General features: G+C 41.0%; 1 protein-coding gene across 1 annotated transcript; it reads left to right on the forward strand.

Moving 5' to 3' along the window:
• Positions 1 to 1604: 1604 nt before the first annotated feature.
• Positions 1605 to 24908, forward strand: LOC118388787 (peptidyl-prolyl cis-trans isomerase FKBP5-like). The gene is made up of 11 exons (XM_052527064.1): positions 1605 to 1816; positions 13633 to 13765; positions 14798 to 14942; positions 15199 to 15341; positions 15626 to 15740; positions 16903 to 17059; positions 21080 to 21170; positions 21424 to 21507; positions 21976 to 22161; positions 22507 to 22746; positions 23478 to 24908. Exons 2-11 carry the CDS (start codon positions 13661 to 13663, stop codon positions 23589 to 23591), a joined length of 1380 nt encoding a protein of 459 aa, XP_052383024.1. The 5' UTR covers positions 1605 to 1816; positions 13633 to 13660; the 3' UTR covers positions 23592 to 24908.
• Positions 24909 to 25146: the final 238 nt, after the last annotated feature.

The following is a 25146-nucleotide window of genomic DNA, read 5'->3' on the forward strand; positions in this document are numbered from 1 at the left end:
CGGATGCCAGGAGAACGCTACCTGCCCGAATGCATAGTGCTGACTGTAAAGTTTGGTGGAGGAGGAATAATGGTCAGGGCTGTTTTTCATGGTTCGGGCTAGGCTCTCCTTAGTTCCAGTGAATGGAAATCTTAATGCTACATTATACATTGATTTCTATACGGTTCTGAGCTTCCAACTTTGTGGCAACAGTTTTGCAGAAGGCCCTTTCCTGTTTCAGCATGTCAATGCCCCCATGTCCAAAGCAAGGTCCATACAGAAATAGTTTGACGAGATTGGTGTGGAAGAACCTGCACAGAGCACTGGCATCAACCCAATCAAACAGCTTTGGAATTAATTGGAATGTGAGCCAGGCCTAATCACCCAACATCAGTGCCCGACCTCACTAATGCTCTTGTGGCTGAATGGAAGCAAGTCCCCGCAGCAATGTTTCAATATCTAGTGGAAAGCCTTCCCAGAAGAGTGGAAGCTTTTATAGCAGCAAACGGGGGACTAACTCCATTTTAATTCCCATGATTTTGGAATGAGATGTTTGACAAGCAGGTCTCCACATACTTTTGGTCATGTTGTGCATTATGCATTTGGTCAGTGGTTCTCAAAACTCTCCTCAGGTACCCCCAGACATTTCACAACATTGTTGTAGCCCTGAACTATCTCATCTGATGTACCTAAAGAGCTTGATGAGTAGTTGAATAAGGTGTGCTAGCTTTGAATATGTCAAAACTTGGAACGCTATGGGTTCACCGAGAAGAGGTTTGAGAACTACTGCATTAGGCTTCACCACACTTGGTAAAATTGCCTATCTAGGTTAATGAAAAAAAAAATAGAACTATATGATTAGAGCACTAAGGTAAACTAAAAACGTTAAATATTGTTCATATGATTTATATGTTGGTATAGAGGCCACTTCTATTCGGTCTAAATCAGTGACTGGATTCTGCTTTGTTAAACAACAACTGTAGGCAAGAAACCTCCCAAATCACTCTTCAATCTGTTGAATCATATATAAAATGTCTCATGTGCTTGATTAACCTAATTCATTGTTGCTGGCAATCAACACTCCTAATAGCCTGTTAGTTGTTATGGTGATCGAGATGTGTAAATGATCATGTAAATATTATTCGAAAGGAAAAATCTAACTCACTGAGTTTTAATTTAGCCTACATAACAAATTGAATGACATTTCTTTCCACATCCCATGAATAACCTCGGCTGCCAGTATGTCGCGCGCTTGAAAAATTATTCCAATCCAGATGGCGCACCTATCCTATCTGTCCTCCAATAAAGCATGGAACCATTCTGAAATCTGTGAAATGTTCCGTTCGTAATCGAGGACAGTCCATGAGTACACTGCTGCTGTACAGACTGTTCCGGGTAGCAGTGCTGAGCTGCGCGAGCTGCGGCGGCGCTCGGCACAGAACTGGTTAAAGGGTCAGGGTGTCTACTAGAACACTGTGTCCTCACCAGAGCGCAGCTACAGTACAGCCGGAACATTGTGTTACTTTGTGGCCACTTTCCAAGACCTGCCCTTAATTTGTACACTAAATGCCCCCCCCCCAACCCCCAGTTCCCTCCACCTTCTTCACAGTGTCATTTCAATTCTCTTCTCCATGTGGCTCAAACTCGCGTGTTGGTCGTCACTAGTGCCGGGGGGTTTCGACTGTAAAAAACAGAACATTAAGTACCCTGGTTGGTTATGAGAGGGCGGGTTTGAAATCGCCGTGCTTACGTGCGTTGCAGAGCCAGTGTAGTGATACACCGGCTGAAGTTATAGCACACGAGCAACAGAAGAAGAGAAAATAAAAATTATAAATAGGTAAGTTACAGCTTTAGCCTATTTCTTATTATTTTATCGAAAAAGTGTAATTGGTTTGATTTATTGGGCATATTTTAACCAGCATGACCGAGTAGGAATCGAGTTAGATTGTATCCAATTGTACCCGGTTAAACATTCAGGTGCCTCAGAATAAATAGATAATATAATACATAAAAGTTTTCATTTTATATACTTATGATTCAGCATATTTGTCTTATTTAGAATCAGTGTTCAACTCTATTAAGTTGGGTTCTAGGCTTATTTTCCAGATACATATGGATATCATGCTCACTTCTATTCCTCTACTTATCGCTTGTCAATATTTTTAATGAGAGTGGATTGAATTTACATCCAATGAAGGTTTTAATCAAATGCTATTATAAAGGATAACTCTTTATAATTTTCGGTTCTTTCTCTCTTACACACATGCACACACAGTCAGAAACACAAAGAGGTGCACGCACGCGCGCACACACACACACACACACACACACACACACACACACACACACACACACACACACACACACACACACACACACACACACACACACACACACACACACACACACACACACACACACACACACACACTGTGAATAATGTATCTAATGTCTAACTCAATTAATATTTTCAATTTCATTAAAGGTAAATCAAATTGACCTAAAATGAAAATGTAGCCCCATGTCCTCTTATTACAGGCAATTAAGAAATTGCAATTAACGTTTCTGTTACATTTATTCAACATGTATCTCCAGAACCATTGGCGATGCAGTGAATGAATCATAGCATATAGGTGTGACTCTCCTTTGGGGAAAAAACAAACATGATTTTATACATTGCTTGTTTCAGTCTAGCTATTAACTGGACGACTGAGCAGAAGAGATATGAACTAGAACATTGTTAGAAATACATGTGTCTGCCATTTTATTTGCGCCACAATACAGGTATATACAATTACAGGTTGCATGTTGGAAGGCAACCAAGGCATTTATTGCAGCACATGTTCAAGGCTTGTTATGTGTGGGGGTTTACGTGGACATACAGTACCCTCAGTACTTATCAGACCAAGGTTTCCTCCCAAGGTCTGCTTGGCCACATAATGGTTTACTGCATTTCAGCCTTCCTATCTATCTGCCAATGTTGTGGGGGCAGGTAGGTTGGTTCTGTGGTAGAGTACATGGCATTGGGTACATGTCTTTAGTATTTTATGGTGGTAAACCTGGCAGTCAGATGGAGGATTTGGCCCACATTCATAAAATCTCAGAGTGTGAGTACTGATCTAGGATTAGGTCCCACCAACCTGTCCATTTAATTGTATTCATTATTAAGGGTAAACTAATCCTTTATCAGCACTTCTACTCTTAGACGCTCTATGATTATGGGGCCAAGAGTGGTATGGTACGGATAGATGTGACGACGTGACCCTGTGGAAATAAATCAGAGAGAGAGAGAGTTGGAGAGAGAGATTCTGAGAGAGAAAAATAGAGCATTTCCAAGAAATTGCATCCAGGGATCACCCTGAATGAAACGAGTCCAGACAGTATTGACTTAGCAGCACAGATACCTCTTACCTCGGGTCATATAATGCCCATGCCATTACATATTAGACCCCATTCCCTGCTTCTAGATGAAAGGGTACTCTGCTGCTACCTTCTTTCCAACCAAGGTGTTTAATAAAAGATCAAATTGGAAATGTGTAAATTTAAATGAAGTCTTGGAGGACAATGGAAGTTGACTTGTAAAATAAGTGTGTATAATTAAAACCAACACTCTTCTTATTGTGTCCTATTAAATCAGAGAAATTAAACTAAAACCATTAGGAAACGCTTTCTAAAGGGCCAAGCACTTCCGACGAAGGCTATATTTCCAATTCATTTTGTTTTAATAGTAAATGTTTTTTTTCTTGTCAACTTCCTTTGTCCTACAATATTTCATGAATATTTTTCACATAACTCCTTCTTTGAACCATGGCAGAGTGTCCCTCTCCCCAGGACCGACAATGTCTACTTAGCCTATGTCAGCCAATATCCACTATGACAGAAAATGTCCTGTTCTTGTAGACAATGTCCTGTTCTTTCAGACAGTATCCCACTCCGTTACCACGTCAGTCTTTGTCACCCAGGACAGCCAGACAGTGTGTCCAGTTTATCTGGCGCTGCTCTTTATATGTGGATTAGCGTGAAGCATTGACTTGTGATAAAGTGCTTTGAGGCACAATGTGTATCTGTGAAGTGACTGTGCTGCTGGAGCTCTCAGGACTAAATGTTCTCGGCTTTGTTGTGTTCCGTCCCTGTATTTCTCCACAGGGTCTCTGAGTTCCACGCTCCCTCTGACTAAGAGACGCGCTGCTGGCTCTACCACAGCTGTAACTTATATGGATAATTCTATACCCAGATGGTTTGCATTTCCTCATCATAAAGATGAAGTTAAAGACACATGCACAAGCATTCTGAATGACTGGTGATTGGATTTAATACGGTGGTACATAATTACTAACAGTTACATTACACATTCAGTTATTAGAGTACCATAGCCTGTGTTCAAATGTTTTTTGACAGAGTACTTCTAATATTTAGAATTCTGACTTTCCCCCCTCCAAGGTCAGATTGGACATTTCAGCAATAATTTAAATCAATTATATATTTTTTTCTGCGTCAGTCCTAGCATTTCCGCAATTAAAAAATGATGTAATGTGCGTTAGTCTCTATTTGTGTTGAGGGGAGCCTACTTGGGTATTGCCATCCGAAGCAGATGCTGTGTTCTGACTGAGTAGGTTTAAGATTGGTGAACACCATCAGATTGTGCCAGGAACTCAGAACAGAAGGAACATCGTGTTCCCCCCCACACACTCTACACACATACACACACACACACATACACTCTGCGCAGACACACACACACACACACACACAGTCTTACAAACACACTGCGCAGACACACACACATAGACAGACACATACACACCCCAGATGGACACACACATACACACGCACACACACTACTGCGCAGATGAACACAGACAGAGATGGACAGAGGCAGACACAGACACAGAGGTGGACAGAGACAGAGTCAGACAGACCGACACACTGGGATACATTCCTTCCCCCACACAGAGCCACTCACATTTTAGGTTGAATTCATAATTATTTTACTAGATCATTAAATCAACTCATTATTATTACATGTTATTGGTGTGTATGTGTGTGTGTGTGTGTGTTAATACATTTGGCCCTGTCAATGTGAAAGCTATAACGTTACAGCTCCTAGAACATGATGTTCCGTTCCAACTTTTCTTAGAAGTGATGTCCGTTCCATATTAAGAAATGCCACAGTCCCAGAAAAGAATTATAATTTTAAGCTTTATTACTATGGTTATTGATGTTTCCGTTAACAATGGCAAGTGATTACACGCTACTTATATAATTTCGACGTATGTGAGAACAATTCTTACATACAGTCCATTCGGAAAGTGTTCCAATCCCTTGACTTTTTCCACATTTTCTTACTTCATATCCTTATTCTAAAATGGATTCAATTGTTTTCCCCCCTAATCAATCTACACACAATAGCCTATAATGATATTTGCAAATTGAAATATTACATTTACATAACTATTTAGACCCTTTACTCAGTACTTTGCTGAAGCACCTTTGGCAGCGAAAACATCCTCTTTTCTTCTTGTGTATGGCACTACAAGCTTGGCACACCTTTATTCGGGGAGTTTCTCCCATTCTTCTCTGCAGATCCTTTCAAGCTCTGTCAGGTTGGATGGGGAGTGCCGCTGCACAGCTATTTTCAGGTCTCTCCAGAGATGTTTGATCGGGTTCAAGTCCGGGCTCTGGCTGGGCCACTCAAGGAGATTCAGAGACTTGTCAGGAAGCAACTCCTGCGTTGTCTTGGCTGTGTGCTTAGGGTTGTTGTCCTGTTGGAAGGTGAACCTTCGACCCAGTCTGAGGTCCTGAGCACTGCGGAGCAGGATCTCTCTGTACTTTTCTCTGTTCATCTTTCTCAATCCCGACTAGTCTCTCAGTCCATGCCGCTGAAAAACATCTCAATAACATGATGATGCTGCCACCACCATGCTTCACTGTAGGGATGGTGCCAGGTTTCCTCCAGACACTTGGCATTCAGGCTAAATACTTCAATCTTGGTTTCATCAGACCAGATAATCTTGCTTCTCATGGTCTGAGAGTCCTTTAGGTGCCTTTTTGGCAACCAAGAGGGCTGTCATGTGCCTTTTACTGAGGAGTGGCTTCCATCTGGCCACTCTACCATAAAAGCCTAATTGGTGGAGTGCTGCAGAGATTGTTGTCCTTCTGGAAGGTTCTCCCATCTCCACAGAGGAACTCTGGAGCTCTGTCAGAGTGACCATCGAGTTCTTGGTTACTTCCCTGACCAAGGCCCTGCTCCCCAGATTTCTCAGTTTGGCCTGATGGCCAGTTCTAGGAAGAGTCTTGGTGGTTCCAAACTTCTTCCATTTAAGAATGATGGAGGCCACTATGTTCTTGGGGACCTTCAATTTTGTAGAGATGTTTTGATACCCTTCCCCAGATCTGTGCCTCGACACAATCCTGTCTTGTAGCTCTACAGACAATTCCTTCGACCTCATGGCTTGGTTTATGCTCTAACATGCCCTGTCAACTGTGAGACCTTATATAGACATGTGTGTGCCTTTCCAAATCATAGCCAACAAATTGAATCTACCACAGGTGGACTCCAATCAAGTTGTATAAACATCTCAAGGATGAAACAATTTCTCAATTTCGAATCTCATAGCAAAGGGTCTAAATTCTTATGTAAATAAGCCATTTCTGTTTTTTATTTGTAATACTTTTGCAAACATTTCTAAAAACCTGTTTTTACTTTGTCATTGTGGGGTATTGTGTGTAGATTGATGAGGATTTTTATTTGATTGAATCCATTTTAGAATAAGGCTGTAATGTAACAAAATGTGGGAAAAGGGAAGAGGTCTGAATACTTTCTGAATGTACTGTAGACCTAAATGAAGCATCAAATCTGTTTGTGTGATGTGTGTGTGTGTGTGTGCATGCGTGCTTGCGTGTGTGCGTGTGTGCGTGTGCGTGTGTGTGTGTGTGAGCGAGAGAGGGTGAATATGTGTGTGTATGAGAGAGAGTGAGAGAGTATGTGTGTGTGTGTATGAGAGAGATAGAGTGAGAGAGTATGTGTGGGTGTATGAGAGAGATGGAGTGAGAGAGTATATGGGGTTGTATGAGAGAGATGGAGTGAGAGAGTATGTGTGTGTATGAGAGAGATGGAGTGAGAGAGTATATGGGGTTGTATGAGAGAGATGGAGTGAGAGAGTATGTGTGTGTATGAGAGAGATAGAGTGTTTGTGTTTGCTCGCCCACAGGCACTTCTGTACATTATGAACAATAGCACCAGTACCCAGTTAGGTACTCTCCATCGGAAAGAGGAAGAGATGAAGTTGAACGAAACGTGAAATGTGAGAGCGAGGGCTAAAGAAAGAAGCAGAGATGTGTCAAGGGAGGCGATGAAGGGGTAGAGTGGTGGAAGAGATGTATGGAGGGAAGACTGAGCACAATGATTAATAGTAAGCCAATTAATTTAGTTTATCATGTTTGGCATGGATTGTCTAGACCAGCAGTGAATCAGCTCACTTGGTATCTAGGGGGCCAGCAGATCAACTGTGTCAGCTGTTACATCTACAAATATTGTATGTGTCGAACTGCTATGCTTTATTTGGACAGGTTGCAGTTGCAAATGAGAACTTGTTCTCAACTAGTTTACCTGGTTAAATAAAGGTGAAATAATAATGAAAAAACCCCCACTATGACTGACAGGGGGCGCTGTTTTGAAGCCACCGTGCCTACATCTTGGCACTCACCCACCATTGTAAAAATGATTTTGGAAGCTATAGAAAAGCATTTATTATCGTCTACACTTGCCACGTTTATTATATTGCATACACCTTCATGCATTCTTTTAATTAGATTATATAAATTAAGCATGAATATATATCAAATCAAATCAAATCAAAGTTTATTTGTCATGTGCGCCGAATACAACAGCTTACACCTTACAGTGAAATACTTACTTACAGGCTCTAACCAATAGTTCAAAATAGTTATTAGGTGAACAATAGGTAGGTAAAGAAATAAAACAACAGTAAAAAAGACAGGCTATATACAGTAGCGATGCTATAAAAGTAGCGAGGCTACCTACAGACACCGGTTAGTCAGGCTGATTGAGGTAGTATGGAAATGTAGATATGGTTAAAGTGACTATGCATATATGATGAACAGAGAGTATAGCAGTAGCGTAAAAGAGGGGTTGGCGGGTGTTGGGTGGGACACAATGCAGATAGCCCGGTTAGCCAATGTGCGGAGCACACCTATATATATATAAAACATTTGGCCTTAAAGAGGAAGTTACAGTGCCTTCAGAAAGTATACATACACCTTCCAAATTTGTTCATTTACAGCCTTATTTCAAAATTGATTTTTTTCTCTCACCAATAGACACACAACTCAAGACATTTCAGCATTTCATTTTTTATTAATTTCAAAAATGTTCTACAAACAAAATTCCACGTTGACATTATGGGGTGTTGTGTCACACAAAATCTAAATTAAATACATGTTTAATTCAGGCTGTAACACAACACAATGTGGAAAAAGTAAAGGAAGGCATTATACCATATCCATTTTTTAAAACTTAGCAATTAATTGATTCTTGAAAAATATAGCTTTTTTTTCCCATGAGCTGTAAATGTAAACAAACACTATATAGCCTCAAAATATGGTTAAAACTATTATTTTAATTTCATGGATAGTCAGACCTTGCATCCATAGCTCTGTCTATGAATTTGAGAGTGGTTACATTTCTCCAGCTCTGTCCCTCAGCTTGTCACCAAAACAGGGGTGGGGAGGGTGTTTTGTTATTGTTTTTACTGCTGATTGCCACTTTAAAGTATCATTTTTTGAAAGTAATAATGTTACTGTCGCCACTACACTTAAATACATGTCATTTTGTCACTAAAACATTGAATTTAAATACTGTAGAATTCCATTCATTCCTATGGAGGACTACTTCTTCTGGAGAGTGCCAAAATGGCCGACCAGTGGCTTCAAAGACTCTCTGTTGCCAATATATTACATCGGCAATCTAGGGTCTAACATAATTGGTTCGGGCCAAGGGGAAAGTGTAGGGAGAGAATTGGTATCAGCTGTGTGTGTGACTTCACTGTGGATGTCTGTGGAGGGCCACTCATAGTCAGCCAATTATGTGCTGTTATTTCCTATATGACAAAGGGGTTGTTCCACCTCAAAAAGCACAAGAAAGAGGACTTTGACACACACCATTTCAGATTGTTCTGAAATCGTTTATATAGTTATTAACAGATACAATGGCATTCCTTAAACATTATTTTGTTGAAATATAATTTGAACTGAGAAATTAAGCTAATTGATTGCACCCAAATTGGACAGATAATATTAAGATAAAATTCAATAAAGATAGTGTGAAAGTACCAGCTTTTGACCACTAGGTGCTACTATTCTGGCTCTACAGCCACACTCTATTCATTTTGCTGGTCTCTTGTGTTTACACACAATTTCACAATTTCCTTTGGGTAGAAAACCAATAGATTTAGCTCATTATGAAAATGAATTGTGTGCGTCATCTTCACAATTCAAGCCAGTCCTCCATGAAAGCAATTCAGTGTGTCCTTATAGTAGCTTCAACCCAACTCTCCTTGAATAGTCCAACAAGTGGTCGCTCTCTGAGAGGGCTATCCCTATGCAATTCTTATTTGAACACTTTACCTACAAGCATAAAACCTTTGATGTAGAAATGGTCTAGGGACTAAAATAAGGTGACAACCCTAACCAAATAATTAATTGCATGACTGTCATGTTTTCAATAAAATTATCAGGAAACAGATTTATATGTATTGTGAAAGTGACATTTACCATTAAACTCAATGCAATACCATTACAATTGCAAAACAGTATACATTGTGTGTTTGGGACTTTTACCATTGAAGCCCATTAGAGACCATAACAATGAAACTAGTATAACTGCTGTAGCCTAATGGTTTGCTTGTTCACCGGGTATGGTCTAACAGTAATTAATATAGACCTTTTATGAAGGGAATAAACCACTGACAAAGGGCCCGCTTCCTGGATAAATATTAAGTGTAAAAGAAGGACAGACTGATTTGCTTTCATGGAGGACTGGCTTGATTTGTGAGGATGACACACAAAATGTGTTTTCATCATGAGCCAAACAAAAGTAACCAGCGAGTCAGTCGCAGGTTTTTGACCATTTTTGGGGATTCCTTATGTCTTAAGGCGTCAGCATGCTTCAGTACGGCTGGCGCCTAGCCAAACTCTTCTAGCCGAACTGAACGAGTGTGCTTGCATACCTTCGCTTGAAAAATGAGAAAAGCGGCAATAGTACTGTTTGTCCATTTTGAGGGTATAGCCAGTATACACTTCCTCAAAACAGTCAGAATGAATCTATGATAACTCAAGAAATCTGTCATTCATTTGGATTTTTTTGCCAGGGAGATCTTAGTCGTGCAATTTTACATATATCCTAAGATGTTTGGTGCAGTGTTTCTCAATGAAACAATTTCACAACAAATACATTATTGAAGAATCCCTACTGTTCACCAATCACCAACAACGAGGCGTGACTTTGGCTCCGAACTTTGGCTTGCCTCCTGAAAAGAATGTGCCCGAACTGCCCAAAACCCCCCCACCAAAGTCCAAAACGAACAAAAACGTTGCAAAATGTCATCATAATATATGCACAAACTCTTCCGAAATGTTTCGGCTGGGATGAATGTGGACACCTTTACTTATTGGTAGGAAGAGGTTTGGTCCAAATCGGATGATAGGTACTATATTTATTGAATATTATCGGAATCCTATAAATTAAAATGGGACATTTGGGTGCAATCAATTAGCGTAATTTCTCAGATATACAATGTAATTTCAACAAAATAGTGTTTTAGGAATGCCAAGCGTACCTGTTTCTAACCACAGAAACAATTTCAGAACAGTCTGAGACGGTGGGCGTCATGGCATGCTGTAATGACATTTGAAAGACTCAAAGTCCACTTGGGATGTTTGATTTGTTAGCTTACAATGGGCTATTTGTATTCATTGAGCAAGATAAGTCAACAGCAAAAGTTGAATGAATGAATTAGCTAAGCATCAAGGTTATGTATATGGTTTAAATCTGTTTCACGTTTGTTTAACAGTATGGTGCAAGTTGTTCAATTAGCTGTTAGATATTTTAGATAAGTGTTGGGCTAGCATCATGTTTTTAAATGTTTTGTTCTGTTTTCTGAGGTATGGTGAAATGATGACATTACAAACTGTGCAGAATTAAGTGTTACAGTGATTTTACTGTGCATGTTTCATCGTGTTCCTCAGTCCGCTTCAATTGAAGACATTTTTCAGAAAATGTTTCTGTCTTGATTTTAAATAGCCGACACCATCTGATATTAGATTCCTTCATAGTTTTCACATTTTGACAATTTTATTCAACATAAGATTGTCTATCCCCTATAAAATATCATAATATGTCAGCACAGATGATTCAATATTCAATGACTCGATAATTGTATTAAATAAACAATGTATTTATAATTTATTTTAAATGGGTCAATAGGGCATAATACCCAGCGTCACAGAAAACACTGAAGCTTAATTAGCGTCAACGTTATATCTTAAAAGTTAGTCCATAGTTCACAGCCAGGCCAAAGATAAAACAGATAAAGACGTTCCAAAATCAACATTGACACAGTAAAGGTTAAAATGGCAAATATGATAGCAAGACACCATATGGAGGACCTGCGATTTCTATAACACACTTTTAATACCTCAGCGTTCTTTAGATAGCAGACACATAGCGTCATGGCTGATTGTGACTACGACAATTTTCTCATGTCCTAAGGCATGGTACCAGGCCCTAAACTAATTGCCCGGGCGGGATAAAGTACATTTTTATCTTATCTTAACTTGTGAAAAGATGCAACAGGTGGTGGTAACAGAATATTCATTAAGATTGCTATTGGCTTTTCAACTAATTCTTAGTTGGTTGTCCTGCAAATTGTCACTCATTCATTAAATATTTGTTGGAATTTGTATCTTAGACATTGCTTTCAGAGGAGGTACATAACTTGAACAGATCCAGGTGACTTTATTTACAAACTACTGCCATTTGTGCACATACACGTCTTGTTCTGGAACGGGGAGGATGGGGGTTGAGAGAATGCCAAGAAGAATGCCAAGAGTGTGCAAAGCTGTCATCAAGGCAAAGGGTGGCTACTTTGAAGAATCGTAAATATAAGATATATCTTAATTTGTTTAAACACTTTTTTGGTTATTACGTGATTCCATATGTGTTATTTGTTATTTTCGACGCCAGGACAGCGGAGTCAATCACCACCTTCCGGAGACACCTGAAACCCCACCTCTTTAAGGAATACCTAGGATAGGATAAAGTAATCCTTCTCACCCCCCCCCCCCCCCCTTAAAAGATTTAGATGCACTATTGTAAAGTGGCTGTTCCACTGGATGTCATAAGGTGAATGCACCAATTTGTAAGTCGCTCTGGATAAGAGCGTCTGCTACATGACTTAAATGTAAATGTAAATGTTATTTCATAGTTTTACAATGTAGAACATAGTAACAATAAAGAAAAACCCTTGAATGAGTAGGCGTGTCCAAACTTTTGACTGGTACTGTATACTTTCATACATTTTTTTAACTGGTACCTTGGACCTTCAGAAGAGTCTTGTGAGACCTGTGGGCGTGCGTCCTAGAGAAAAAAGCCATTGTGTTTGTGACACATCGTGTGTGGCATTTTCAGTCACTAAATGTGAGAATTTTGTATTACAGTTAGTTAGGTCAGACCTACATCCACTGCACACATGACACTAGTATTATGGCATGAATTCAAATGTGTTTAAATGATGTACTGTGGTTTGCGAGATAAAGGCTGCTAAAGAAAGACATCAGGATAATATTATAATGTGCTCATCACCAGAAAGCTATTCAACAGTACCCAACAACGATGGTGCAGCGTGTCTCACAAAGAGTGGCGGCACTGTTGCACCATCAGATCTCATATTTCACGGCCCAGTTTTTTTCAGATTGAAGAAGAAATACTTTTTTTTATTTGACCATGGGAAAAAACAAGCTACTGCTTAAATAGGTTACCACATTGCAGTTTTGGTTGAAATGAAACCTTCGACATTGTCAAAAGTGAATGTGGGCTTAGTATACTGCTATGAACCAGCATGTTTACTGGAGTCTTGACATTAGTATGATGGTAGCAAATTCCCAGAGTTAGCATAATGTACTGTGGGCTGGGAGAAGGTTGGCCGTTGAGGCATATGAGGATATTATTTCTGTAGCTCATCATTAGAAAGCTTGTTTGGCTCTTCAACCGTCTCCCAATAATGTACTGTGTTGCAAGTCTCAAAATAAGTAACGGCACAGAGTTTACTCTCCGTTAGTCAGCACCTCTACATACACCGCGTCAGCTCATGCATGTTATCAGAATGAAGAAGAAACAGAGTTGAGAGGTTAGAAACGTAATTCCCTGACTCACAGGATGTCAGAGATATAGCATAGCTAACACATTTACCTACTTAAAGCATATGCGTATAATTGATTACAGTTTAATTGACATTCAGGTGGTTCTGGAAGGCCTTTTTTAAGGGGTATTTGTGTGTTGGTGGGGTTTTGTGAGTCTGTTATTACGTTGGTGCGCATCCCAGGTATAAACAATGTGTGTGTGACTCTTTTGTGCAGGGTTAGAGTGGCATGCCCAGATGCAGATATGACCACAGATAAGGACCAGTCCATGGATGACCAGTCTCCTGCTGTGGTCTTTGCTGCCAAGGGCATCGACGTCACTCCTAGCAGAGACGAGGGAGTTCTCAAGGTAGGCTTCAACCTCATTCCCAACCTCCTCTGTAAGGGACAAACTCTGTCTTGACATACAGCAACCTGGTCTCAGAGCATTTTGTATTATTCTGTATGTAAACCCGAGACCCTCCCTTTAGTACATATTACATTTCGTATGGTATGTATTAATTCGTGGATGTGCATTATCCATTTCTTATGATATGTTACGAATTTGCGAAACATACTATATGATATGAATTTGCAAAACATACAATATGTTATGAATTTTCAAATATATGTTGCGAATTCCAATTTGTTGTAGGTGGTTAGGTGGCTAACGCTAACGTTATCTAGCTGGCTAAGATGGCTAGGTTAGGGGTTAGGGTTAAGGGTTAGGATTAAGGTTCGGGTTAAGAGTTAGGTTAAAAGATTAAGGTTAGGGGAAGGGTTAGTTATCATGCTAAGTAGTTGCAAAATAGCTTAAAAGTAGCAAGTATTTGAAAAGTTAGATAAATAATTAGATAAAATGCTAAAGTTGTCCGTGATGAGATTCCAACACGCAACCTTTGGGTTGCTAAACGTTCACCGTTATACACCTTCTCATCCACCTTCTCATCCACCCCAACCAACCACCCCCTTTCGTTTTTGCCTGTAACCATACCAAACGTAACATATCCTACTAATTTGAGTGTTTCAGATTTACTTTTACTATGTTACATCTAGTCTATGAGACCAAGCTGCATACAGGAGTGTGTAGCTCAACTTGTTACAAGCGCACACACAAAGTCTTCCCTGTCACAGTAACCAGAGAGACTTCAGAGAAAGGCATCCTTCATAATTCTGCCACCAGAATCAAGAGTGTTCCTTTGTATTGAGCACAACCTTGGTGTTACCTCTAAAACAGAGCACTGCAAGAAATGCCTAGCTGTTAGGATGAAAAATTATAATAGGGGTACACGAAAAAGAAGTATGTGACACGAAGAAACCATCATCACTGTCTAGCTAGAGAAACAAGTACTAGCATGCTGAGTTGAGATTATCTCAGGGCTGACATTTGTTCTTTATACAGGTGGTGAAAAACCAGGGAGAGGATGGGGACAGACCCATGATTGGGGACAAGGTAGCAGTACACTACACTGGCAAACTAATAAATGGGAAGAAGTTTGACTCCAGTATGGAACGCAAAAAACCCTTCACCTTCAGTCTGGGAAAGGGTATGTCCGAGTCTGAGACGGCCTCTTGCTGAGGTACTCGTTTCTAAACATCTCCGATACCTTTTCAGCTGAAGAAGAACTGTCATCAGGACATACAGATGTACATATAGCTTCTATATTATACTTACATTTTTGACATCTGTATGTATGGAAGAAAGAACTAATCTAACTCATCCGCCGTATGTATCGCCCATATCTCACTGCATATGTAGCCTACATCTGTTTGTCATGTCTCTAATTTTGTATCACTCCACAGGTCAGGTGATTAAGGGCTTGGATATCGGTGTGTCCTCTATGCAGAGAGGAGAGGTGTGCATGCTCCTCTGTAAACCAGCATATGCCTATGGGTCAGCTGGATGCCCGCCCAAAATACCTCCCAACGCCATGTTACAGTTTGAGGTAGGTAAAAGCTTAGTGGTTACCAAGGGGATGATGGTATATAAGGCCTTCCTCTGCACGTAACAGGATTCCCCTTTGTATTCTGACTGTGCATTGTTCTAGATTCTCTCTCGGCATTGTGAACAGAACACATAACACTGTCTCTGTCATCATTTTCATCCCCATGGAATCTTTCGGTTACCGTTGTTTAAAAGTGTGCCACTGCTGCTAGTGTTGCTATGGCAACGCATGGATGTCACGTGACATTTTTATTCTGTCCTTACGCATTTCTTCCCTTCCTGTAGGTGGAGCTGCTGAGCTTCCAAGGCGAGGTGCTGACGGACGACGGCGGCATCACAAGGAGGATAAAGGTCAAAGGGGAGGGCTATAATAACCCCAACGACGGATCAACAGTCCACGGTAAGGTGGACATGCTCTCTCTCTATCACATTCACTGTGATCTAATTGACTGTGATCTTGGTGATCAATATGTTAATTGATTCTGGTACAAAGGCTTTGTCTCACATTAACCAGGTTTCCATCCAACCTTTTTATTTGAGTAAAGTGCATGTTGGATATTTTTTTTAATTTTTACGACAGGCCTGATTGAAACAGCAAAAGACTTTCCAAATGTCAACAAAGCAAATTACCCTAGACACAGTGAGCTCTTTTTGTGTCGGTAAAATACATTATGCGAGAAATGGTGGTATTATTATAACAATCATATCACAAAGTAAACTTGGAGTCAAGCAATGATACGCTATGTGGTCCTCTCACTACAACTCGGGAGAGCATACAGTTGAATTTATCAGGCTACAGATGAAATAAGTTGTGATGAACGTCACAGGGTGGTGAAAGTGCACGGTGATAAGCTTTGACGCTCCTTTCCAATAGAGGCTCCTATACAATAAATATCGAGGGTCTTATTCTGGTGACATGATGATCGAGGCTTGGCTGCTGTTTGACAAATAAAAAGAATCTCGCTATTTTGTCCATAATAACGTCACCATGTTAGATAGCCTACCCACACTGTATATCTGCAGGCTTTTTGGGTAGAGCACACGTGCCAAGACCAGAGTGGGCATATTCGCTACATAACCGCAATTTATTTGGTGACAAAACCAGAGTTGACAATGTGATGGAAACCCATTTAACTTGTATTTTTTATTCAGTACATGGGAATTTAATCACCAAAGTTATTTTTATGTGCACTAGGTCATCACCGACAACCGTTTATCCGCAACAAGTCAATTAGAAGGAAACGCATATCTGATGGGAAAATGCGCATATTGTATTTATTCAGATTTTGGGGATAGTCACATGAAAATCTGTCGCCAATTGAATGGAAACCTAGCTAGTGACTGTGAACAGATTTATTGTGATCAAAATGATTACAGATTTTTGTACAGTCTCAAACAAGACAAAAAAACAACATTTTGAACACTCAAACTAAACATGTTGAACAATCTAAACTATATTATGCTATCTGAACAGTCCATTCCCATTAAGTAAAATATAATAATATTAATATTTACCATTCAAAAAATTATCTTATTTTCCAATTTCCTCCTGTATCCCACAGTACACCTGGAGGGTCGCTGTGAAGAGCGTCTGTTTGACTCCAGGGATGTGCACTTCGTGGTGGGCGAGTCAGAGGATATGGGCGTTCCTCTGGGTGTAGACAGGGCCATGGAGAAGATGCAGAAAGGAGAATGCTGCATGCTCTACTTAAAACCCAAGTAAGAGCTTCTACTCTACTCTACTCTACTCTACTCTACTCTACTCTACTCTACTCTACTCTACTCTACTCTCTATCGCTAGCGGTGAATCTACTACTCTACTCTACTCTACTCTACTCTACTCCCTATCGCTAGTGGTGACTCTACTCTACTCTACTCTACTCTACTCTACTCTACTCTACTCTACTCTACTCTCTATCGCTAGTGGTGAATCTACTCTACTCTACTCTACTCTACTCTACTCTACTCTACTCTACTCTACTCTACTCTACTCTACTCCCTATCGCTAGTGGTGACTCTACTCTACTCTACTCTACTCTACTCTACTCTACTCTACTCTACTAGTGATGACTCTAATCTACTCCTTATCGCTAGTGATGGGAAGGATTTCTTAAGGCTTTGGTACTTTTACCAAATTGTTCCAAAAAGTGGTTAATTTCTCGTAGCTTCAATATTTGTTCACAATGCACATTAGTGACATCTGCTGGTCAACAATAAATAGCAGCGTGTGATTATCAGATAGACTTTTCGTTCTCCACTGGTTTTATCAAAACTCTGTGGCGCAGTAGTACATTTTTGGCATCAGTAGCCTAAATTTGGAATTCCTGCTTCCCTTTTTTGCCTTCAAGTTTAATATATATATACACTGCTAAAAATAAATAAAGGGAACACTTAAACAACACAATGTAACTCCAAGTCAATCACACTTCTGTGAAATCAAACTGTCCACTTATGAAGCAGCACTGATTGACAATAAATTTCACATGCTGTTGTGCAAATGGAATAGACAACAGGTGGAAATATAGGCAATTAGCAAGACAATTAGCAATTAGCAATTAGCAAGACACCCCCAATAAAGGAGTGGTTCTGCAGATGGTGACCACAGACCACAGTTCCTATGCTTCCTGGCTGATGTTTTGGTCACTTTTGAATGCTGGTGGTGCTTTCACTCTAGTGGTAGCATGAGACGGAGTCTACAATCCACACAAGTGGCTCAGGTAGTGCAGCTCATCCAGGATGGCACATCAATGTGAGCTGTGGCAAGAAGGTTTGCTGTGTCTGTCAGTGTCGTGTCCAGAGCATGGGGGCGCTACCAGGAGAAAGGCCAGTACATCAGGAGACGTGGAGGAGGCCGTAGGAGGGCAACAACCCAGCAGCAGGACCGCTACCTCCGCCTTTGTGCAAGGAGGAGCAGGCAGGAGGAGTACTGCCAGAGCCCTGCAAAATTACCTCCAGCAGGCCACAAATGTGCATGTGTCTGCTCAAACGGTCACAAACAGACACCATGAGGGTGGTATGAGGGCCCGACGTCCACAGGTGGGGGTTGTGCTTACAGCCCAACACTGTGCAGGACATTTTTCATTTGCCAGAGAACACCAAGATTGGCAAAGTCGCCACTGGCGCCCTGTGCTCTTCACAGATGAAAGCAGGTTCACACTGAGCACATGTGAGAGACGTGACAGTCTGGAGACGCCGTGGCGAACGTTCTGCTGCCTGCAACATCCTCCAGCATGACCAGTTTGGTGGTGGGTCAGTCATGGTGTGGGGTGGCATTTCTTTGGGGGGCCGCACAGCCATCCATGTGCTCGCCAGAGGTAGCCTGATTGCCATTAGGTCCCGAGATGAGATCCTCATACCCCTTGTGAGACCATATGCTGGTGCGGTTGGCCCTGGGTTCCTCCTTATGCAAGACCATGCTAGACCTCATGTGGCTGGAGTGTGTCAGCAGTTCCTGCAAGAGGAAGGAGTTGATGCTATGGACTGGCCCGCCCGTTCCCCAGACCTGAAACCAATTGAGCACATCTGGGACATCATGTCTCGCTCCATCCACCAATGCCTGCGGATGCTTTAGTCTAGGTCTGGGAGAAGATCCCCCAGGAGACCATCCGCCACCTCATCAGGAGCATGCCCAGGTGTTGTAGGGAGGTCATACAGGCACACACACTACTGAGCCTCATTTTGACTTGTTTTAAGGACATTACATCGAAGTTGGATCAGCCTGTAGTGTGGTTCTCCACTTTAATTTTGAGTGTGACTCCAAATCCAGACCTCCATGGGTTGATAAATTTGATTTCCATTGATACTTTTTGTGTGATTTTGTTGTCAGCACATTCAACTATGTCAAGAAAAAAGTATTTAATAAGAATATTTCATTCATTCAGATTTAGGATGTTTATTTTTTTGAGCAGTGTATATGAAAAAAAAACAGAATTTATGGCTTTAATTAGGATGCTTAAGACAGAAGCGTATACTATACTAAATATAATTACAATTAAAACTAAATACAATTATTTGAACAACAGTGCAGAAAGTGTGGTTTCAATTTTGCCTTCATCAGGATTCGACCTCACCCTCACATCCCTGAATGTTCCCTACTCTACCTGCCAACACCTCGATCACACCAACAGTGTTGTGGGGCAGAATAGTACGCAGTATCATCTGGATATGTGTGCAACAAAAGTTCAACATTCACCTTCTGATACCATTTCTGTCAAGCCGTTAACGAATACAGTTTGACACATACGTTGGATAAATCCAACATATGCACCACACAGAACGTACTGCGACTGCCTCTGCAACGCGAAGCTGCAAGGCAAACGCAGCGTTCCGTTGGAAATGAATGTACTTCTGGTGTACCAAAATGCAATGACGCTGTCGGTGTGATCGAGGCGTAAGCTACCGGTCAGGTGAAACTTTTTTATACAAAATCCCAAATTTGTAAGTACTGTGTCCAGTAGAGGTCGGTGTTTGAAGGCAGCTTGGAATCGAAGAAAGCATTCGGAATCATTGTGAAATCAAGTGGGATCTCGCCAATCACATGAGCAGACAAAGCTTCGGATGTCATTGATACACGCATTGGCACACTGCTTCAAATTTTTGCTGCTTTCGCCTCACTCACACCAATAGTGTTTTTGCATTTTGGTACACAAGAAGTACATTCATTTCCAACGGAACACTGCATTTGCCTTGCAGCATCGCGTTGCAGAGGCAGTTGCAGTACGTTCTGTGTGGTGCATATGTTGGATTTATCCAACGTATGTGTCAAACTGTATTCGTTAACGGCTTGACAGAAATGGTATCAGAAGGTGAATGTTGAACTTTTGTTGCACACATATCCAGATGATGCTGAGTACCATTTTGCGAAATGACACTGTCGGTGTGATCGAGGCGTCGGCGATTTCAACGCATACCTCGAAACTACGGGTATCAAACCTATTGCTTAAGTGTCCCTGTTGCAACACAAGGTAGATACGCTCATACCCAAATAATGTTGTTGACTCATCCTATACTCGTATTTTTCGGCAAGATAAAAAATATATTTAAAAAAAGACATCCAAAACCCCACCTCGAACTTATATATCAAACAGAAAAACGTCTGCTAGTTCCTCATAGAGGATGATGTCATCATCCTGAGGAGGAAGAGCTAGCCAATCAGTGGTCTACTCACATGAATTATTTTGAATGACCAGTATATGCCCACACCATTGCAACATAGAAAATATTTTTTGTAAGGGAAACTATTCCACTCATATTGTAATTAGTTATGGGTAATATTTAATATAAATCTGGAGAAGTTACTTTAAAGGGTCAATCTGCAGTTTCTACATACATTTCTGGACTTATAAATGATTGATATTGATATATACCCATTGGTTCTTGAAGAATATACCTCATAAATACCGCATGAGCTTAGTTCAACTGTTGTACCCCAAGAGAACTCCAACGTTTGTAAACAAACATTGCCTCAAAACATGGTTAAAACTATAATGTTGATATCATGGATTGTAAGACCTTCCATCCATATCTATGAATTTGAGAGTGGTTACATTTCTTCCATCACTCAGCTTTTTACCAAAACAGGGTCAGGGAGGATGCTTTGTTATTGTTTCAATCTGCTGATTGATGCTTTAAACAAGCATCACTATACAAAAAATCTTGACTTTATGTTTGCCTTTCATGGAACGGGTGTATGTCAGGACTAGTCAGCCATACAATACTCTCTGTCTTGTTTTTTTGTAGGTATGGTTTTGGGAAAGAGGGTAGAGCACAGTATAAGATTGGACCAAACTCAGACCTGGTGTATGAAGTGACTCTAAACAACTTTCAGAAGGTGAGTTCTACTTGCTGGATTAGATAAGGTAGCAACAATGTGTTCAAGTATCCTGTTAGTGTCCCTGGAAGATACCAACAGATTGATTTGATTTGAGCTGGTGGAGTTTAGACAATGAGTGTCTCAGTTAGATATTGCATGATGGCAGAGTGACCCTGGAGAAAATAATGGGAAGAAACAGGCATCATCATCTCAATGAAAGTCATCCTCAAATCTCCTCCTCTGAATCATAACAATATGTTTCCTTTCCAAGGCCAAAGAATCCTGGGAGTTGGATCAGAAGGAGAAACTGAAATTGTCCGCCACAGCCAAACAGAAAGGGACCCAATATTTCAAGGTATAGTGGGCCATCTCTGTCGTTCAGAAAATAGACACAGATCTCATGGCATTTGGATGCATCTGTGTGTGAATATTTGAACCAAACCCTGTGAACTTGCAGAACTTGAACCCCTGCAAACAAGTTCACAAGGACATTTTTCAATTATTTAACGATTTATTTAGTCAAATAGCGACATTATAACCTGGAAGAGTGATTTAATTTGAAAATGTTCTTCAACAACGTGCATTATATGAAGAGGTGACTTTTTATACATTGCTCAGATTACTAAAGTCTCGTTAAGTAATCGACACCTCATACCGCACATTGTTGAAGAAAAGCTTCAAAATCACAACTGCGAGATTATAATTTAGGTTCGCAGTTTTTTTGTACTTTGTACATTGCTTTTGAACTATGAAAATGTTGTCTAAAATCTCGTTGGTATGAGAGACCTGCTAAACGTAGCCCATGTGTTGTCCCTGGATGTAGGCGGGGCGTTACCTTCAGGCAGTGGTCCAGTACCAGCGCGTTGTGTTGTGGCTGGAGATGGAGTTTGGTGTGGGCAAGGAGGAGCAGCAGAAGCTCCAGGACTTCCTACTGGCTGCCCAGCTCAACCTGGCTATGTGCTACCTGAAGCTGAGAGAGTACGCACTGGTTGTGGAGAACTGCAACAAGGTACACTCTCACTGCATACCTGGCACCACGCATGAGAAACCCCACAAACATATACACGTATATCATACTGAAGCCACACAGAGCATGCAGCTAACACCTGTTCATGGAATAGCATACAGTTGTGTTTGTCTATGACTTTTCGCTCTGGGTCACTGGGGTTGTATACAAGTATTAATCTGTTTGACAAGCATTAAAATAACACCTTTTCAACCATTCTGTAACTTTTTCTAAACAGCTTTATATAAACTAACTTAAACTTATAAACGCCCTTTATAAATCCCTGTAGGTACACCTTAATGTTACAAATATAGTTACAAATATCGTATCTATGTGTGTATGTCCCAGGTGATAGAGCTGGATGAGAAGAATGAGAAGGCTCTGTACCGGCGGGGGAAGGCTCGTCTCTTCCGTAACGAGTTCAGCCTGGCCATGTCTGACTTTAAACTGGTGCTGCAGGTCAACCCCTCCAACCGGGCGGCACGCGATCAAGTATCCATCTGTCAACGCAATATCCGGGAACACCACGAAAAGGACAAGAAGATCTATGCCAACATGTTCCAGAAGTTTGCTGAGCATGACGTCAAGGTCTGGATCAACGTCTTTCACAGTCTGGATGGGTTCCATCCCAAATGGCAACCTATTCCCAATATAGTGTACTACTTTTAAACAGAGCCCTATAGGCCCTGGTCAAAAGTTGTTCACTATATAGGGAATAGGGTGCCATTTGGGATGCAGCCTGGATGTGTAATCAGTTGTACAATCTGACCTGGTTCACTGTTCTGTTTGAGTAAGTGGATACATGTGATATCACACGTTTATCTATTTTAATCATCTCTGCTGTGCTGCTGACCTATTGTCGTCCATTGTTCATGGTTTAGAGATTCATGCTTACTGGTACTAGGCTGACACCTAGTGGTAGTATTGAGTAGCACATTTATTTGAATTTTTGTTATCAAATTCTCTCATTATAATATATGCCATTTAGCAGACACTTTTATCCAAGTGACTCATGCATATTTTTAATTTTTATCTATGAGTGGTCCTGGGAATCAAACCCACTAACCTGGCATGGCAAGAACCATGCTCTAGCAAATGAGCTACAAAGGACCACTCATTGATGCTTCCTTTTTACTCCATAATCTATTATCAAGTTGTGTCTTCATTAACAAAAACATTTATATTATACTAATTCATATTCCAAAACCAAATGTAGGACAAGTTATTTATTTTAGCACAATGGAAGAAATCTACAAATGACTTCCACAAACATTCTTTACTCAAGTCTCTCTCCTTTGTATCTGTGTGCTCGAAAACAGGCAGGGAAGGGAAAGAGGAGGAGGGGGGAGGACAGTGGAGTGATGAACGAGAACCATCAAGTGGCCATTAAGAGACGACGCAGGAGTCAGGACCATGGCCAGGACTGTCCCTGATGCTCCAGAGGAGGTCTGGAGGAGGGCAAAGCCAGGGGGGCAGGTCTCCCCTCGCTATCCACACAGAGACCAGGGGTCTGAGGCAGGGACTGGACGGGGCTGGACCACACCCGTCCACTCTGATCTCATCATCCCCTACCTACCCCTCCACTATGTGTGCTGTACCCAGCATGACAGACAGAGGGCGTGAGTGGGGAAGGCTCCAAGCCAAACAGCAATCCTTCCTTCAGTCTATAACATGGAATCCTGTCCAGGTCTTGTCCTCAACCTCATGTGTTGTGCAATTCCTCCAAATGCACACCTCAATTTAACTCAGATCCACAGACTGCATTATGTTGATAATCAAATCAAAATGAATCACATAAGATAATACAATATAATATAATTTTGCTTGGCATTGCATTTTCCCATTTTGCACATACAGATGAACAACAGGTGTCATTGTATTTTGGTTGTTTTGATCTATTGGTTGGGATGTCTGGGGTTGCCTTACACCTTGTGCTTAAACTCACAATTGGAATCCTAAATATATGTAACTTCACCATGTGGAACAGTGGTGCGACACTGAGCCACTGCAACAGACAAAACAGCTGGCATCATCGTTCACCTAGTTGTCATGACACCCGCAGTCCCAAAAGACTAGTTATGTTTAGACAATGAGTCATGCAGTATATTTGCACAGACATTTTGGCTGAAGAACCTCCCACTCTTTGCTCTTGAACATAGAGAATTAACAAGTACAGACTCATGGACCATTGCATGCTGCAGATGCTACATACTGTTTGTTATGTGTTTGCCACTCTCTTTGACTGTCCGGGAAGTCCAAAATCAAAGAAAGTCCATTAATGAAGCTTTAAGTCTCAGCTTTCCAAGCTGCTGTCCAGTCCTCTCTGACTTCAACATTTCATTCTCTCCTGGACAAATGCTTTTTTCCATCTACGCTGTTAGAATTTGAGTTATGTGACTGATGATTAATTAGGGCATATAGATTCTAGTTGTGTAGTTCTCTTCCTCCCCAGTTCTGGAATGGGTGACTGTACTGTCTTACCTTTTAGGACACTTGTTTCCCTCTGCTAAAAGAGTGTTAAATGATGGACAATGATTCTCTTCAATCTTCAGCAAAGATTGTAAAACCACCGATGTTGTCTTTTTAGGAAAAGTAACACTCAATGATTTGGATAAAATCTGGGCTTTATATTTTTGGACATTTGCTTTTGCATTCGTGGGACATCAGGCCCTTGGGTGTCTTACTGATATTATCATTGTGAAACAAAAAAAGGCAGGCTTAAACTCTCACTATAAAAAGAAACCATTGAATCCTTGTGCGTATGCTTTTTTATTTTTATTAAAAATGTCTATACCCAACACTGTTTTTGAAGGCTCACAAGTGGTGCAGTGGTCTGAGGCACTGCATTTCAGTGACAGAGGCATCACTACACACCCTGGTTCGATCCTGGGCGGTATCACAACCGGCCATGATCGGGAGTCCCATAGGGCGGCCCACAATTGGCCCAGCGTCGTCCGGTTTAGAGGAGGGTTTTGCCGCGTTAGGCTG

The sequence above is a fragment of the Oncorhynchus keta genome, chromosome 10, assembly GCF_023373465.1.
Source record: "Oncorhynchus keta strain PuntledgeMale-10-30-2019 chromosome 10, Oket_V2, whole genome shotgun sequence".
Taxonomy (NCBI): Eukaryota; Metazoa; Chordata; class Actinopteri; order Salmoniformes; family Salmonidae; genus Oncorhynchus; species Oncorhynchus keta.

What these genes read in the sequence shown, in the direction of transcription:
- LOC118388787 (XM_052527064.1), top strand. Translation starts at nt 13,661, where the DNA reads ATGACCACAGATAAGGACCAGTCCATGGATGACCAGTCTCCTGCTGTG. An exon ending in AAGGGACCCAATATTTCAAG is followed by an intron (nt 21,508 to 21,975) that starts GTATAGTGGGCC and finishes CCCTGGATGTAG; the next exon opens with GCGGGGCGTTACCTTCAGGC. An exon ending in TTGCTGAGCATGACGTCAAG is followed by an intron (nt 22,747 to 23,477) that starts GTCTGGATCAAC and finishes GCTCGAAAACAG; the next exon opens with GCAGGGAAGGGAAAGAGGAG.